The sequence below is a fragment of the Solanum lycopersicum genome, chromosome 7 (genome assembly GCF_036512215.1).
Source record: "Solanum lycopersicum chromosome 7, SLM_r2.1".
In the NCBI taxonomy this organism is placed as follows: domain Eukaryota; kingdom Viridiplantae; phylum Streptophyta; class Magnoliopsida; order Solanales; family Solanaceae; genus Solanum; species Solanum lycopersicum.
In genome coordinates, this window is record NC_090806.1 from 69,039,253 (window position 1) to 69,058,141 (window position 18,889).

The 18,889-nt window shown below is 34.8% G+C and overlaps 3 protein-coding genes and 1 pseudogene across 3 annotated transcripts; 1 reads left to right on the forward strand and 3 right to left on the reverse strand.

Moving 5' to 3' along the window:
- The first annotated feature begins 1,823 nt into the window (after positions 1–1,823).
- Positions 1,824–11,218, forward strand: LOC101251602 (uncharacterized). Its single transcript, XM_004244083.5, has 7 exons — positions 1,824–5,183; positions 6,614–6,754; positions 6,841–7,209; positions 8,099–8,344; positions 9,233–9,325; positions 9,595–9,795; positions 10,693–11,218. The coding sequence occupies exons 1-7, from the start codon at positions 4,866–4,868 to the stop codon at positions 10,906–10,908; spliced, it is 1,584 nt and encodes a 527-aa protein (XP_004244131.1). The 5' UTR covers positions 1,824–4,865; the 3' UTR covers positions 10,909–11,218.
- A 687-nt stretch (positions 11,219–11,905) lies between these two features.
- On the reverse strand, positions 11,906–14,051 carry LOC101267039 (cytochrome P450 716B1-like). The gene is made up of 4 exons (XM_004244303.5): positions 13,422–14,051; positions 12,843–13,284; positions 12,570–12,757; positions 11,906–12,453 (listed from the first exon to the last, which is right to left on the reverse strand). The coding sequence occupies exons 1-4, from the start codon at positions 13,911–13,913 to the stop codon at positions 12,148–12,150; spliced, it is 1,428 nt and encodes a 475-aa protein (XP_004244351.2). The 5' UTR covers positions 13,914–14,051; the 3' UTR covers positions 11,906–12,147.
- Positions 14,052–15,273: 1,222 nt separating this feature from the next.
- LOC138337566 (cytochrome P450 716B1-like) lies at positions 15,274–16,106 on the reverse strand (annotated as a pseudogene).
- A 505-nt stretch (positions 16,107–16,611) lies between these two features.
- On the reverse strand, positions 16,612–18,844 carry LOC101251306 (protein FATTY ACID EXPORT 5). Its single transcript, XM_004244082.4, has 3 exons — positions 18,515–18,844; positions 17,362–17,449; positions 16,612–16,797 (listed from the first exon to the last, which is right to left on the reverse strand). The coding sequence occupies exons 1-3, from the start codon at positions 18,711–18,713 to the stop codon at positions 16,725–16,727; spliced, it is 360 nt and encodes a 119-aa protein (XP_004244130.1). The 5' UTR covers positions 18,714–18,844; the 3' UTR covers positions 16,612–16,724.
- Between the last annotated feature and the right edge of the window lie 45 nt (positions 18,845–18,889).

Here is an 18,889-nt window from a genome sequence, read left to right on the forward strand (position 1 = left end):
AGTTTGAATTTGGAACTTACATTTGTTATCATTTTCGGAATTTCTATATTTTTTTATTAATCTTTAAAGTTTAGTGTAGCCTTTTGAGGTGCAATTTATATTAATTTTTTTGATTTATAACTTATAACATAGAGTTGATCTTTTGGGTAGGGGATATGATAAAGGTTGTAGCAAATATGAACTATTCTGTAATTTCAAAAAAGATAAAAGTTACAAAGTCAAAAATCATAAATGTAAACATGTTTTTAATTTCACCTAAACACTAGCAAACTGCTTTAAAAATTATTTTGATTTAAAAGTACCTAAGAGCTATCAGTACATTTTATCACGGAGACAAATAACAAATATATTCCTGAACTATCGTAAATGCTATGCAAATATTTTTGGGTTAAAGGTGCCCATATTATCCAAAAACTAGAGCATATATGTCTTCACTCCAACGGAGGACTAAATAAGGACATGCGACACAATCTTATCCGTCGATATGATATTTATTAAAAATATCGGATCGGTGAATAAGATTATGATACATGTATTCTCTGTTAGTATAAAATTTATATATGTTCTAGTTTTTGGACGATAGGACACCAATGTCTCAAAACTATAATGTATGATGAAGGTACCTGCATATTATTTACAATATTTTGAAGGTATATTTGTTCTTTTTCCCTCTATTATATTGCATATTTTAGAATACGCAAACTTATTTGATATTTAAGACAAACCTTTGTTTTAACTTATTTTCGTTAAATCTCGTTTCAATTTATTTGTCTTAATTTTTTTATCAGTTCAAAAGAGAGGATCTCTTTTGCTTTGTCAACAACGATCCACCCATTTTTCGACACATGAATTGTGGGACCTTTCTTGATATAAAAGTTGAAAAAAAATAATTAAAAAAAGTAAAAATTGTGCGTTTGACAGCATTAAATATGCATTTATATTTAAGAGAGAGAAGATGAAAAAGGTTCTTGGATTTATTTTCTCTTTTACAAAGGAGCTGGAATAAAATTAAAAATAAGTAATAAATATGCACTTATATCTAAGAGAGAAGATGAAAAACGTTCTTGTATTTATTTTCTCTTCTAGACAGGAGCTGGCAAAACATTAAAAGTAAATAGGGGCTACAATATTAAATGTTAACTTAAATATTTACTTATATCTAAGAAAGAGAAGATGAACAAGTTTCTTTTCTCTTCTTCAAAGGACAAAAAAAATGAAGAATTATCTACATTCGAATGTTCGAAGGAGAAAAAAATCAGCAGTATCTATATACGTTATAAATTTTTCTTCATATTTCTTGAACTCTTTAATACTATCAACACAACTAAATTAAAGGTTGCATTATATTTGACAATAAATCTCTATGGATCTTCTTGCTTGCATGTTACTTGTAATTCAAAATACAAAAAAATAATATTTATTACATTGATTTTTATGCTTCAAATAACAAAAATTAAGATCTGCACCAAAGATCAAATTGAATTTTCTTCAAATATCTCTTTGTTTGATTGTTGACTCTACATGCAAGCTCCAAATTGTGAATTCAGATTTTGAGTCAAAAATTGAGGGAAAATGCTTGATGAATCTCCATGTAACTGCATATTTGATATAGAAATAAAACATATCAAGATTAGTATATGTATGAATACAATAATAAACAATGAAAAAATTATTTAACTAATTAAAGAGAGAACAAACCTCAAAACTTAATCTCATAGATTCATGTTGTATTTGTTGCATTGAGACTGATTACATGTCAAAATTTACTGTTTTTTCATGTTTTTGTCCTGTTTTGCTTTTAAATGTTACCTGTAATGTCTTTTTTCTTTTTTTTTTCTCACCTTTTGGCTTCATTCTTGAATATCCATTTCCCTTTCCTTTTTTTTCTTAATTGGATCCAATATTCGATCTTTGGCCCCAATTAAAGGATCAACGGATGAATCAAATTTGTGTCTGTTTTTGTTACAATTTTCACCATACAGTTCACTTTTATGCTTTGTAATCTCAACTCTTGCTTGGTATAAATACCTTCTAGCAATTTCTTCCGAATCTATATCATTTGCAGCTAATGTCATGACAGTAAATGATTCTTTCATTAACCCGTTCAAACGCACTGCCATAGAAGATTGTTGTTCCCTTCTTTTTGGAGTACTCCGCAAATCCTTTCTCATGCTTAACATTCTTAGATCATCTTTTCAAAATGTATTTCTCCAAAATAGAAGTAAAATTCAAGTCAAAGAACAAAACTTTAAGTGCATGACAACATAACCAACCCATGGATTCAAACATATGACAACTACAAATAATAGAATTGCCAAGAGCATTGAATTGAACAATTTCAGTATTTTCACTTTCACCTTTTAAAATTATATATTTTGTTAGACTCCCTTCAGTTTCAACATTGATTGCTCTTTTGGTTGTCCCTTGTAGAAATTCATGTTGAAATCTTGTGTAGATTCTCCTGGTATACACCCTAGCAACATGCTTTAATATCCCACAATCTTCAATGAAAATTTTAGGATCACCTCGAGATTTATAATCCTCTATAGCTTCAATGTCACGCATTTCAATTGTCCGTTGCTCATAATGCTTTACAAACTCCGTTATACTCATGTCTTGCATGACATTTCAGTGAAGACTCCATTTGTGCTCTCACTTCTTTGGGTCGATTTGATATCTGCTGGGAAAGTAGAACGGCTAAATACAGGACACCATTTTTTTCTCAGATCATACAACTTTTGAAGCCAAGTATTACTTGCACAATCCCAATCATCTATCATTTTTTTCCATATTAACTCAAATTCTGATTCTAAATTGCACCTCCACAAGAGAGTATTAAAGCAGTATCGAAATCCTGATTTAAAATAAAGTTGCGGTATATTTTTTTGAGCATTTCTATCAATGTGCCATTCACACAATCTATGACATGTTCCAGGAAAAACTTCCTTAATAGCAAAAGTTATGGCAGGAGCTTATCAGTAAAGATTATTTTTGGTGTTTTCCTCCCATTGCTTTCAGGAATGTTTGAAAAAGCCAAACAAAAGAATCACTTGTTTCATTGCGTAAAAATGCACATCCAAAGAAAGTACTTTTCCAGTGGTTATTCACACCGATAAATGGAGCGCAAATCATGTCATATCTATTTGTACGATAAGTAGTGTCAAAAATCATCACATCTCCAAAACACTCGTAGTGCAATTTAGATATACTATCTCTCCAGAAGAAATTACACAATCTGCCATCTTCATCAACTTGGAAAGAATAAAAAAAGTTTGAATCCTCTGATTGTAAATGCATAAAATGATTTATCATGGTTTGAGCATCTCCACCACTTATCATATTCCTCTTATGTGCTTGTATAAAGTTATGAGCATCTTGTTCAATAAATCCCGCATTTTCAATTCCAGCTTCGTTAAGAAAGTATCTAACCATTTTTTTGTTTGAATACCGACATCCACCATAGAACCAAGAATACTTTTAGTAGCACTTGTAAGCTTACGACCCGATTGTATGAAATGTTTCAAATTATCTTCTATCATTGGATGACTATGCACATCATTGAATTCACATACTTCCCACAACCCATTTGAAATTTTGAATTTTATACGAGCCATACAACCACATCTATATTCTAATCTCTGTCGTTTTCTTTCTTTAAAAAGAGAGCTAATCAGATTTTCCTTCACAAGCACAAAGAAATAACCGTCTAGTTACTTCTTTATTTATGTTGTAAGTCTTTGCACTTTTTCGAACGCCAAAACCTTTGGCTAGAGCATATGAATTATATGCATTGTAAGATTCTTCTTTAGAATTAAATTTCATACCAATCTCAAAAGCAAAGTTCTTGTTAATGCTATAAACATTGTTTGCTTTTGTATCGTTGTTATTAACATTGAAATCTACAATAATAATTTTATTTTTTGAGTATCAAAACTTAAGAAATAGATAAAATTATAAACATTTACTTAATAGAGAACCTTCACACTCGAATTAAGAAAATATCATATAAATAAAGTGTATTATCTTCTTGAAGAGAAGACCCTTTATCAATATGTATGTCCTCCATTTTTTAAAATTTAAAGCAAAATCTGCACAAGAAACAAATTATATTATTAAGAAATTATATTTTTCAAATATTACCTTAGCACATAAAAATACTAAAACATGTCTTTTATTTTACTATACATTTCAAATTTAATTTAATATTATGTGATCACCATTAAATTTGAATGCAAAATTTCTTGATATTACTAATACTAATATTTCTTATGGCAGGAACTTTCTACCACGCATGAAGATCATTTAAGACAACAATGAATGACGCACAAAAGTTTACATAGATAATTTTTGTCACACAATCTTGAGCATTTTGAACAAGATATGTAATATTCTATTTTCAAGATATGTATTAAAATATGTTTATCTATATGTATAATGAGGATTATCAATAAACAACTTTTCATTCTATTTAAAGCTTTAGTAAAAAAATGTAATATCATTGAATAAATATGTATTTTAATTATTTTTATTTTGTTTCATTTGACTTTATTTTCAAAGTACACATATTGACCCATAATCGATATATCGAAAAATGGATGAAGCGTCGCTCAACTTTAATTGGTTGGATCTCTACCGCCATAAAATTTTTCATCAACAACGAAAAAAAAAAAGTATTTCAATGTACGTATGCTCAAACGACCTTTTTGTCATTTTCTCCTGAATATACCGAAATAAATAAAACTGGAAAAGATCTTCACGTAAGCAAATTTTCATATAAAATGGTGAAAAAATCCATTTTCTATGAGCTCTAGAGTCCCAACAATTTTCTTGATATTGAACAAACGGAGCTTCCATTGAAGACTTCCATGGCTGTAATCTTGAAAAATCACAGCTTTATCACTTTCTTGTTTCTTTTTCAGTTTGTTTCATGGCAGATTCATGGGTTTAAAACACCATTTCATCCAAAAGATGTTTTGCCTTTATTACCAAGACAAGTTTCATGGCCTATACTAAACTCCCTTTACAGTGCAGTAGATATTCTGCCCTCTTTTGTTGGGGGTGCTTCAATTGAAGGGAATAATACATTGGAGTGGAAAGGTGCTTGCTTTTTCAAGAATATTGCTTGGTTGGAGCTTCACAACAAATCTAAAAGTCAATTTGGTGGAGGAACCCTTCATATCAAGGTTTTCCCCAAATCTATTTAGCTATTTGTTCAAGTACTTACTTTAAAAATGATATATTTGGGGGTAAGAGTAGGGGTAGGGGAAGGGGATTACAAGATGGGGAATTGAATCTTTCACCAGGGTGAAAGTTTAGCTTGTCAATCAACTGAGTTATTAAGATTTTCTGTTCAAGTAACTAATTTGCTATTGCTATTTTTCGAAATTTCATATTGTTTTGTTGTATCTTTAATCGTTTTTCTTATGTAGAAGTTCTTGGATATGTGTTTATTGATTGAGTGCAACCTTATACCAAAGAAGAGTTTTTTGATAGTTATAGCTTATAAGTCAATATGGTTCTTTATTGGGGAGGTTGGGAACTAAGGCGGATCCAAGATTTGAATTTTATGGGTCCCCTAACGACTCAAGTTAATATACAGTAATAACTAGGTTCATGGTCAAATATTTATGGATATTTGGTGGATTTCTTGTTACAAATGCAGGGCTTTGGCAAAAGTTATTGGGCTCACATGAACTCGTAATAGTACCGTAGATCTATACTTCATTTTGTTCCTTTTTGTAAATTGGATGTGAAAAATGAAACCTTTTTACTTGTTTTTTTTAGTATTTTTCTGTTAAGATTAGTTGTTAAAGTTACACTTAAGTATATCGTGTTCACCAGTAGACTTATAGTCTGGTTAGAGACTTGTATAAATATGAGATCCTCTTGATTTAGAGAAGAGAAATCGATAATTTGCCTTGAAATACAGATGGAGCGGAATGGATGTAGAGGATTTATATAGCTGCACACAATTAGGTGGGATTGAGACATAGTTGATTGATTCATTGATTGTGCTTAGTATATTTTCTTTTTGAGTACATTTACGGGGAATATTGATCTTGGTGATTCGCTGCTGGTCCTGGTTATCCTTTGCTATGTGATATCTCTTGATTGGTAGCCTAGATGTGGAAAAATAGGTGGAAGTAAACATAATCTTGATTCTTTGCTCTACTCCTCTTCGTGGGGAACTCCAAAAGCTGACTTGTATCTGATTAATGTTATTCACTGAAACTTTTCCCCCCGTGTGGATGAGAGGCATCTTTTTACGGAATCCCAGTCTTTGCATTGACTATATGTAGGTAAAATTTAGTTGAATTGTAGCTCAGCTATGTTGGAAACCAATGTTATGGTGTTTGTTGAGAGTGGAAACATTTTGGAAGGCTAAATCTGTATGCATTATTAATAATGATTATTTGTTTTCGGCATAGTATATGGGATTGGGTATTGATGAAAATTATAAATTGTATTTTTTACTTGCTTTATAATTCTTTTGTGCCTTCTTTTCCAACGTTTGGATGGAAAGACTTCCCATTATAGTGTCAATGCTTTATCAGTGGGATTCTTTTACTTCTCCATATATCAATGTTTGTATTCAAATTAAAATATTTTGCAGGTGAGCAATGCACACAGTTGGACATGTATGGACCTTTACGTCTTTGCAACCCCATATCGTGTAACATGGGACTACTACGTATTGTCTCGTGAACATACTCTTGAAATCAAAGAGTGGGAGTCTCAGGCTGAGTTAGAATATGTGAGTCCTTATCATTTCTTAAATGAAGTTAGAAGGGCACTAATTTAAGCATAATTCATGATACTAATGGATTAAAATTGAAACAGGTCAAACATAAAGGTATCTCAATTTTCCTAATGCAAGCAGGAATGTTAGGAACCCTTTCAGCACTATGGGATGTTCTTCCTTTGTTCTCTAATACTTTATGGGGTGAGAACTCAAATATTGGTTTTCTCAAGAAACATATGGGTACTTCATTTGAAAAACGTCCGCAGCCATGGGTTACCAACCTTACTAATACTGATGACATACATTCTGGAGATTTTCTTGCATTATCAAAAATCAGAGGTCGCTGGGGTGCTTTTGAGACTTTAGAGAAATGGGTATCGGGAGCTTATGCTGGCCATTCTGCTGTTTGCTTGAGAGACTCTGAAGGAAAACTATGGGTTGGCGAATCTGGAAATGAGAATGATAAGGTAGAGTCCTAAACTATTATGTTTTCACATTATGTTATTATTTGGTGTTTACTCTTTCTTATATTGGGGAGCAAGGGCAATATCTGCTACACAATAAAGAAATTGAAGATTAGAAGGAGAATTGTGATAGAGAGAATATTATCTCATCTCTTTTCATACGAACGGCAATGTCTGCTACGGAATAGAGAAATTGAAGATTAGAAAGAGAATTGTGATAGAGAATATTATCTCATCTCTTTTCGTACTTTCTTGTTCATGTTCCTTAAAAACTTCAAGATTTATGTTTAGGGAATTCTGGATTTTTGACAAAGTAATAAGGAGCATTGATAGCGAATCAAACTTTTAGGGAATAAAGGGCTCTATCTCAAATGAATAAAAAAGAAAGAGATAAAAGTGATACACGTTGGAACAATTAATTTAAGGGATTAAAGTGACATTCAAATCAGCAAACTTTAGGAAAAAAATATCTCAAGTTTGTGATTGTGGTCTCGCAAGCCTTAAGCGACACTTTTTGTGGCGTATACAGCTATAGATATCAGTATGATTATTACAAATTTTTTGATAAGGCTATGAATATTACAACGTTGACTTCAAATATCACGTTGTATGAGTATCATATTAAAAGGTATGATCCTCATTCAACAGTTGCATAAACTTAAAGCGCAACTAACTAGATTGCAACTTGTGGACATGCAATAGACACATATCCAACGCATTAACAAATAGAAAGGGAGGTCTGTTTGCTGTGGTTCTGGGTATTTGACTCGGCCCAGGCACCTTGGGGGAGGTTGAAGATTAAGAAAATTTCTATGCATGAATGACCATATATTTGATAACGAAATCTCTATATCATATTTGCACCAATTTTATTCTTCACATTTCCTTTCAGGGAGAAGATGTTATTGCTATATTGCCTTGGGAAGAATGGTGGGAGTTTGAGGTGAAAAAAGATGATTCCAATCCACATATTGCGTTGCTGCCTTTGCACCCTGACCTCCGTGCCAAGTTTAATGAAACTGCTGCTTGGGAATATGCAAAAAGCATGGCAGGCATGCCTTATGGTTACCACAACTTAATATTTAGCTGGATAGACACAATTGATGGAAATTACCCCTCACCCTTGGATGCTAATCTGGTAATGCATATTATTTTACGGTACAGTCTTGCCAATTTTGTGCTTACAGCATTATATGAAGCTGCTTGCTTTCATACGGTCCTCTACTTCCTGATTCCTCTGGTTTGTGACTATACTCAGCTGTTCTTTGCTGGATTATGTCCTCACAAATAAACAAAATAATTACTAATAGAGGGTAACATAGACCTCAGCATATTTAGTTGCTCTGCTAGTGAAATAATATTGTTGGACATGAAGTAAAATTGGGTAAACGCATGCATTTCACACACTGGTTTCATGTATCAAACAGTATCAAAATTTCCATAAGGGTAATATCCATTTGAATTTTGACTTGATTTTATCATCAGTTTCTTCTCACAGAGCTTCATTTCACTGCTATTAACTATCTATAATGAGTCTAGTGTTGCATAGAACTCCACAAAGTATGCATGTGAAACTTAAGCAGTAAATAGATGATCGGTTAATATTTCGTGTCTCGTGAGAGCTAAAATAGTATTTTGGTGTAAGAAACTTGAAGCACCATAGAGTCGTGAATGAGCTTGAAATTACTCTTTGTGATATGAGATAGGCAGTTTGAATCAGAAATTAGGAGGATGAAGGGTGAGGAGTGGGAAGAGACGATAACGACATTAAGCAAGTAGAAATGCCAGGCGTTATAGATAAAGTGGACCATGTGGCACTTGGTTTTTGTATGTTCAATAATTGCTACTGTATTCCTGCAAATTGGAAGTGGCAGAGTGGCCTTGGTACCACGCTGCACTGAGATTCAGCCATTAGTCGCTCTCCTATTCATATTTTTTTTAAAAAAATAAAAAGATTCCTGCCAATTAAAAATTAACGTGTTACTTTATAAAATTGTTGCTGATGTTTAAGTGATGTGTGGTGCAGGTTGCTTCTGTCATGACTGTTTGGAACCACCTTCAGCCTGCATATGCTGCGAACATGTGGAATGAAGCCTTGAACAAGCGACTCGGAACTAAGGTTATGTTTTTGTATAATCACATTCATGAGATGCTTCTGTTTTTTGAGATAAAAACGGTGGATAATACACTATTTAAGCAGCTGATTGAGTAACTAATTTAAATATCAGAATACTGTATTTACAGAGATTGATGGCATAAAGCCATTGTTATACTGAAAATATACTGTGCTTTGTGAACTCTCATATATCTCAAGCGAAACTAAGTTAGTGTAGACCTCTATGACTGACTTGACATATACTACATGCTGATCTATATTGTTCCATGCAGAACCTTAGTCTTCCTGATATTCTTGTGGAAGTTGAAAAGCGTGGATTCTCTTTTGCCAAATTGTTGGCTATTCCAGAGAAGGATGATTGGGTTTATAGTGATGGAAAGTCGACATCATGTGTTGCTTTTATTCTTGAGATGTACAAGGAAGCAGGGCTATTTGGTGAATTTGCAAGCTCAATTCAGGTTACAGAATTCACGGTGAGTTGGTTTCCAGGACATTTGCATGATCTGTACTTAGATGAATCTAAAACTGCTTTTCCTTTTCTCTTGGTTGCCTTTTTGTGGATGGCGGGTGTTCTTTTTGTTGGGGGTGGGGAGTTTCAAATGTTTGTATATGTAGTGAGGTATCTTGCACTCGTTCTTCCTATTATTCTTCACATTCCTACTAAATACTCCCGTTGTCCCAATTTATGTGACACTTTCCTATATAGTCAATCCCAAGATGAATGACATATTTCCTTATGTGGCAAATGTTTATTGATACTATTTTACTCATGTTGGGTCCCACTTATTTGGGAAAATGTCGACAGAAGTGTATTCGTCTATTTAAAAATTCATTTATTTTAGGGGTATTTTGAACATTGCAAAGTCTTTCCAGTATTTCTTAAACTCTGTATCCATTCAAACTACATCACGTAAATTGGGATGGAGGGAGTACATGTTTTCAGCAATCCTTGCTACAATTCTGTATTAGTTCCAAATAAGCTGGTGTACGCATTGTTTGGGTTGTCTAAAGTTCAAACATTGTGTCCATTGTCCACTTCCCTAAAATAGGAAGTTTTTTACTGTACTCTTGCATACGTTTCAGTATCTTAGTGCCAAAAAATGTGGAAGTTAGGAACCAAATTTTAAACCAGAAGTATTACAATTCTTGGAAAGTTATCCAATCCTCTATCTTAATATTGCTCATGTTTGTGAAACTATTGCATCATTCTTTTATCATTCAGAAAAAAGAAAATTACAATTCTTGCACTACTTGTTTGCTGCTGACCCTGAGGTCTAATGGGTCATCTAATTGAAAAGCACATGGAAGTATCATGTTGGATTCAACTTTCTGGAGTTCGAAAAGTGACATATTTATTGCTGGGATTGCAGATTAAAGATGCTTACTCTCTCAAGTTTTTCGAGAACAATTCAAGCCGGTTGCCAAAGTGGTGCAATGCAGATGATAATGTGAGCCTTCCTTTCTGTCAAATTCGAGGAGAGTACCGGATGGAACTACCTGAATACAATAGTATAGATCCGTACCCCCATATGAATGAAAGATGCCCATCTATGCCTCCGAAATATTTCAGACCACAAAGTTGTTGACAACGGCTTTCCTATCATCCTCGTAATCTCAGAGGTTAGAAGCATATAGTTTTTCACTCATCAGTTCTCAGGTTGTATACTTGTAGTACAATATCCTAGAATGCACAAGGTTGCTGATGACTATATACATATATGTTGCTCTTATCTAATAGTTTGTACAAAGTTTGGTGTTACACATCCTGATCAATGTTGCACAGGACAGAATCCTAGCTTGACAAGTTCCACATTTTAATTCAGATTTATACTTAATGAGCTTGGGATAAATGAATCCAAAAGAACTTGTATATATGGAAAAGAGTTGGTATTCTAAGTGGATGTTAATTATTTTTTCTGCCTTTGTAACTTAAGATATCTACACTCAATTTTTCTATAGTAAAGTTGTTTCAGTGCCAACCTCAAAATTTTGACAAATTACCCAAGAATCAATTACATAACATGAAAGGACTAACAAGTGCTCAAATATGCCCCTGAAAAGTTTCATCTTTCCTGCTCTCGTTTCTCTATTCCATTTTTCAAACTGCTTGGAGATGCTTTGTTGTAAGTTGGGGTCTATTGAAAATAGCCTCTCTAACCCTACGAGGTAGGGTTAAGGTCGGTCTACACTATCCTCCTCATACCCCACTTGTGGGATTACACTGGGTATGTTTGGAAAATTTCATCTTTCCTACTCATTTCTGAATTCCATTTTACAAACTGCTTGGAAATGCTTTATATAAGCCGAGGGTCAACTGAAAATAGCCTCTCTATCTCTACGAGGTAAAGTTAAGATTTGCATACACTCTACTCTCCTCGGACCCCACGGAAAATTTTATCTTTTACATCCAACTTTTAGTTTTCAAGTTTCAGTAAACAAAAGTTGTATAACTTTAAGCTTCATAGGAAAAAGAAGAAGTTATATAACTTTTGAGCTGTAATAGCTAAATCTAGAGAAAAGAAGAATTGTGCTTATGCATGTTGAAGTTCCAATTTCTCATATCTAATTTTTAGCCCTTTTAACTTTCAAATATAAAGTTTCAATAATCGCGGCTGGATTGTCAGGCCTTAAAAGTGTACATCTTTTGACATGAATACATCATAATATAGTGAGTATTCCCCTTAGGAGATTCAAATTTGATGTCAAACCCAGTCTAGTTTTAGTGTACTTTTAACAGCAATGTATCATAATATGGAGTCTTGAGGTTGACAAAACTCACTTCCTGTTGAAGAAGAATGTGTGATTGTATGATTGAATTCATTGAATTATAGAGGTTTCCTGGGAACGATTTGGATGGGAAGTCCTTGAGTTGGTACAGGCATTGGGTCCCTGCTGAAGAAATCATCTGTACAGCATAGCTTCCATGTGAAATGTGTTACTAGGTAATGGATTGTGACCAAGGTTTCAATCTTCGCAAACTCGTATCCAGGACATATACGGGTTCCCCCTCCGAATGGAACAAAGTTGTAAGGAGGCAAAGATGCTGAGTTCTCAAAACGTGCTGGATCAAATTTCTCTGGTTCTTGGAAAATGCTGCTATCCATATGTGTCTTAGTCGTTACCCAGAATATCTATGTGCAACCATGAGCAGTGGTCAAATTTGGGTTATGGCAATAAGAAGATTACTGAGTACTACCAAATTAACAGATTGAAGAATGGAGATCAAAGATGGGAATTCTGATCTTACTTGCCATCCTTTCGGAATGAGGTAGCCACCATACTCAATGTCTTTTACAGTCTGCCTGAAGTTTCCGAAAATGGGAGGGAACATTCTCATTGTCTCCATTGCCACTCTCCATGTGTATTTCATCTTGCCAAGGTCTTCCCAAGTTAGGGACTCTCCAGGTGACTTGGTCTCTGCTATCTCTTCTTGTTCTGTGTTCCCTCCCACAAGCTTATTTAGAAGAAACCCAAAAGATAGAGTGACTGGAGTCTGAATGAAGTTCAGAAGAGTTCTTACCTTTAAGGACAGCTGTGTAGATGTTTGGATACTTTGCTAAAAGTCTTACGATGAAAGTTATCAAGACAGATGAAGTGTCATATCCAGCAACCATTATGAGCATGACGTTGTGAATGATCTCAGTTTCAGATATGAGTTCTTGGTTGTTCTCTCCACGGATGCTGAGCAAACAGGTGATGAGATCCTGATGGGATGAAGCTAAGTTGTTGTCAAACTCATGGTGTTTCTCAGAAACAAGCTGTTTCAGCATTTTCTGGACATCTTTGCTTGCCTTGAGGCTGCAATTGAAGCGCGTAAAAGGCAAGTTTATAGGGATTGACCAAATTCCTTCTATCATCTGCTGGAAATAATGAATCATTTGGTCTCTTTGAGCTCCACGTTCAAGCCCGAAAAGGAGAGAGCAAATAATGTTGAAGGTGAGTGTCTTCATCAAAGGTAATACCTATCATCAACACAAAAGTTAGTTGTAAATGTCTTAGGTTACATGCAAAAATAGTGTGTGTGTGGGGTGGGGGAGGGGGGGTGGGGTGGGGGGGTTGGGGGTGGGGTGGGGTGGGGTGGGGGAGGGGGATGACAAACCTTAATTATTTGCTTGTCTTTCCAGTAAGTCTCGACATGGATTCTGACTTCTTCTTCCATCTTTCCAACATAACGCTTAAGACAATCTGGCTTCAAGAACGATACCAGGGCATCTCTAACCCGTTTATGATCTTCACCATTGAGTTCCAAAAGGCAACGATTGCCCAGAATCATCTTGACTGACTGTGGCTGCTGATTAGTGAGGACAGAGCAATCACTGGTAAATACAAACTTGTTAGCAGCCTGTCCATAAATGAATACAGTGGGCTTGCCAAAGAGGCTTAGCTTTGAGATAGGACCATATCTCTGTACTCTTTCTTCAAGCCATTTCTCTGCTGTGTTGGCTTTCATTGCCCTTAGCATCCCAAAACTTTGACCGATGATCGGAAATCCAAGGGATCCTGGTGGAACCCTCGTCAATGATCTCCTCCTCCGAACAAGGAGGAGGAATACCGGGAGTAGAAATAGGAAAATAGTTACTATAAAGTTCATGATTGAAGGTATAAAGGTAATGAGCTTAGGAAGTAGAAGTATTTTATATAATTTTCTTGTGTTGTTAACTTTGTTGGTTTCTGGAAAAGTATCTCAGCTCCAGTATGGTATCTTATAACACAAATATGCCATATCTAGAGATACCAAACTATACTTTTCAGTAATTATGGTATAAGCCACATCTAGATATGCCAAACTATACTTTCCAGTGATTGTGGTATATACCACATAGAGATATACCAAACTATACTTTAACTCGACCAACATGTCGTACAGGAAGAGTGTTGGTAAATAGGACAATTGTGGTTTATTTTATAATTGAAAACAAGTAGTGCAGAGTCCAAATCAATCATGTCATGATAATGGTGATGATCTTTACATCTGATAATTTATTTGATAAATTGATACAACATAGGTACTTTGTCCAGTACTCTGGTACTTGTGTTGGTGGGAGATAGTAGGTATCTAATTGAATAGTCAAGGTGTGCACAAGTTGTTTCGGACATTATCTTTTTCTTTTTGTGTTTGAAAATAAATAATCATGATCCAATAATTGTTTTGTTAGATTGATACACCATGAAAAAGCAAAGTCAAGTGTATCACAAAACTATAGTTAAAAACTCGAAAAAGCAATCCCATTGTATTCAATAAAAGTACATTTTCAGCCGGCTGTATACACCAATTCATAAGTTTTTACATCTACTAAATCATGGTTATAAAAAGACAAAAAGATACAAAGACTTTGATTGTCGAGGTGCACAAAATTTGAAAATAGAGAATAAATATGCCATCAACCTCACATAATAGGTACAAAAACTTTTTGATAGTCGAGGTGACTCGAATATCATGGTTATAAAAAGACAAACAGATACAAAGACTTTGCTAGTCGAGATGCCCACAAGTTGGCTATGATATTACGATTATTAAAAAAAACAAAGCCTTCTCATTAGTTGATGTGCTCAAGCTAAAGCTTAAATACCATAAAGTTACTAAATAGTTGAAAGACAAAGGGAAAAACCTTATGAGTTGAGTGATATAATACACTTCAACTTATCGCATAATATTCCTCTTATGAGTCTTAAGGTTTACGAAGTCTGCTGCCTCTTTGAGAAGATTGTAGGATTGAATTTTTTGAACTAGAGAGGCTTCCTGGGAATTATTTGAATGGGAAATCCTTGAGTTGGTACTGGCATTGGGTCCCTGCTGAAGAAATCGTCTGTACAGTATAGGTTCCATGTGAAATGTGTTATTAGGTAATGGATTGTGACCAAAGTTTCAATCTTTGCAAACTCGTATCCAGGACATATACGGGGCTCCCCCTCCAAAAGGAACAAAGTTGTAAGGAGGCAAAGATGCTGTGTTCTGCTGGATCAAATTTCTCTGCTTCTTTGAAAAATGCAGCTATTCATGTGTGTTTTAGCCGTTACCCAGAATATATATATGCAGCCATTAAGCAGCGGTTAAATTTGGATTACGCCAATCAGAAAAAGACTGAGTACCACCAAAATTAACAGGTTGAAGACTGGAAAATCAAAGATGGGGATTTTGATCTTACTAGCCATCCTTTTGGAATGAGGTTGCCTCCGTACTCGATGTCCTTTACAGTCTGCCTGAAGCCTCCAAAAATGGGAGGGAACGGTCTCATTGTCTCCATGGCCACTCTCCAGGTGTATTTCATATTGCCAAGGTCTTCCCAAGTGAGTGACTCTGTGCAATACCTTCCTGGTCTGCATTCCCACAACTTATTTAGAAGAAACCCGAAAGATAAGAGTAACTCCAGTCTGAATGAAATTCAGAGGCAGTCTTACCTTTAAGGAAAGCTGCATGAATGTTTGGATTCTTTGCTAAAACTCTAACCATGAAAGTTATCAAGACAGATGAAGTTTCATATCCGGCGACCATGATGAGCATGACATTGTGAATGATTTCATTTTCAGACACGAGTTCTTGTTTATTCTCTCCAGGGATGCTGCGCAAGCAGGTGATGAGGTCCTGGTGGAATGAAGCTAAGTTGCTGTCAAACTCATGTTGTGTTTCTCTGAAATAAGTTGTTTCAACATTTTCTGGACATCTTTGCTTGCCTTGAGGCCGTGATTGCAGCGCGTAGAAGGCAAGTTTATGATCAAAGGTAATACCTATTATCATAATGCAGAGGACTATCTGGCTAACCCGTTTATGATCTTCATCATTCATTTCGAGAAGGCAACGATCACCCAGAATTATGGTTCATGGACAAATCCAGCATAAACAAAATATTAAGTGATTTTTTTTCATTTGTTCGTGGAAGAGTTAATTGATACTTGTTGTTATTGCTAATTTTGATGGACAAAATTAACTGATATTTGTTGTTGTTGCTGCTGATGGAAGCTTTAGCATATATACTGAGAGTTATGTTGGGCAAAAACCAAATGTTCACCAAACTTTGAGAAACCATTGAAAGAAAAGACAAGAAGAAAATGGAGTCCTGTTTATTAATTTTTTCCTATAATAAAGTTTGAAGTGCCACAAGACACGTGGATAACAATGAAATATAAATCCAGATTACACGTAGAAAATCCAAATACAGCAAACACTTTTTATTGAGTGAAGATTCAATTTGTCCGTCAGAAATTGTCTTTCTATCTTCTTCGAGTAGATATCGAATATTGAGGGGAAAAAAAGATGAGAAGTTGTAAATGTTTACTAGTGATAACAAACATCAAAATAAGAGTTGATCCATTGAATTCTATAAAATTGAGTATAAAATAAGAATACATTTTTAGCTTGATACATACAGTATGAAATTGGAACCCCAAAATAAATAATATGGTATTACTCAGTTTTAAGTGGAAAATGGTTTCCTCTTGTGGCAATTTTGTACAGGTAAAACCCAGTCATGAGTGCACTGCAGAAAAGTGAGAAAACAAAATAAATATAACATCAACCTCATATAAAAGATACAAAAACACTTTGATCGAGCTGCGCAAACTGGTCCAGACACCACAGATATAAGAAAATCAATTACAAAGACTATTTTAGTCGAGGTGCTCGCAAGCTAGTCCTGATATTATGATTATAACTTTTCGATAGTCGATGTGTGCAAGCTTGGCTCGAGTAATAGAAAGAGACACATTGCAACTGCAGGCCTTGTGCAATGTTACCTTATGTTGCTTGGACTCTTTAAAAATATCGTCTAGTCTGAGTCGGATCCTCAAAAAGTAGTGCATTTTCCAAGGATCCGACACTTTGCTACCGATAATCTCCATTTATTATCATCCTGTGTGATGCCTTGATTCCACACAACCTCTAACCTCTTGAACCTCACTTATGGAATTACACTGGGTATGTGGTTGTGATATGCCATGATAAAATTTGTCATACCTCACAAACCTAGTGTACTTAAAAAAGATAGACAAAATACAGCAACCAAGGAGCAAGTTGAGTATGGTATGCTTTCATTTGCAGTTACCTGATACCAGCAACAGCACCAGCCGGCATTAGTTTTGAAGTTTGCATGTACCGCTGCCCCATAACCCATGTTAACATGGCTGCACAAGCTGTTTGGAATCGAGTAAAGTGAGTGGCGCGACTATAATAAACAAAGCAATTTCATTAACAGAAGCAAAAAAGATGAGATTTTGATTTTTCTTATCTGAATCAGAAGGACATCAAACCTACCATCAGACAAACAAAAACATATTCTCTCCGCGTTAGCATTTCTATTTCGTCTAAGCAACACACCAAGTAGGAAAACTACAGAGTTCTGATCAAGGTCAAAACAGCTTATTATAGTATTACATGTACTCCCTGGAAAGCTTCAAACTTGATGAATCGACTGTTATTTTTGAGTTAAATGTTCACTTGGAAAGTTGTATTTTTGAACATTAAGATTGCAGTTGACACAACTAACTGGTAGAGAGTCCACGATTATCACAGAATTCATTCAAAGGATGGTGGTTTGCACAATACTTCTGATCATTGTTAAAGGAGATGCTGAGAGGAAACATGCATAATCATATATCTTTTGACCTTGTTTAGTTCATCATATAACATGATATTTTTGAAGTTCTCTTTTGTTAATAGTTGCTCCAAACTTCAACCAATATTAATGATCTGCTCCAACCTCCAACTTAACATCTGTGAAACACACAAGCAGATACTCGAAAGGTAAATGAACCCTAAAGGAAACCTAATAGCAATTAGATGCTAAAGTACTGTACCTTCCAATGATAGTATCCACATAAGAACAAACAGCTCACATCAAGTTTTAGGTCCAAACAAGAAACAAACACACAAGAACAAAGACACCAGGGTTGCATCTCATTTTTGCTCAGGAGAGACAGTCGATTTCTTAGAAGGACAAAAATCAAAGAAGATTTCATTCTTTAAGAGGAGAAATACTAAACTAGAACTAGTCTTCGGATCTAGTGAAGGTCTGGGGAGGCTAGAGTGTACACATGCTTTATTCCTACCTAGTTTCAAGAACAACAAGCATAAATGAGAGGCTATAACACAATCAAGAACTGTGATTCAATACTATTTCAGCACAATAAAACAGAAAAGATCCAAGCTTGGCCAATATGAGATGCAGTTTTTTTCTAATGAAATGAAAAGGGTAATACCAGTTTCAAGAATCAAGGCAAAGTATGAATTTTTGCGTTTGTGAAATGCTTGCAGACTCAAGTAACCCGCTAAGATCAGAGCAAATCCAGTACCAACACCTCCAGCAAGTGAAGCTGTGCTTCCTTTACTGGCATATCCCATGACACCACCAGTCACCAGAATTAACCCATAAGGGATCGTAAAGCAGAAATCATGCATCTTTTACCAAGATTTGATTTTTTTATTTTTTTTAGCAAATTTTTAGTCAAGATTTCAGAGATCAAAAAAGTTTGAAACTTTGGAATTGGTCGTGACTCGTGGGTTCAATGGCATATATAAAATTTGTTCCATTTGGTCTAAAATGACCTCAAGATTTGTTCTTGAATGTACAGGGA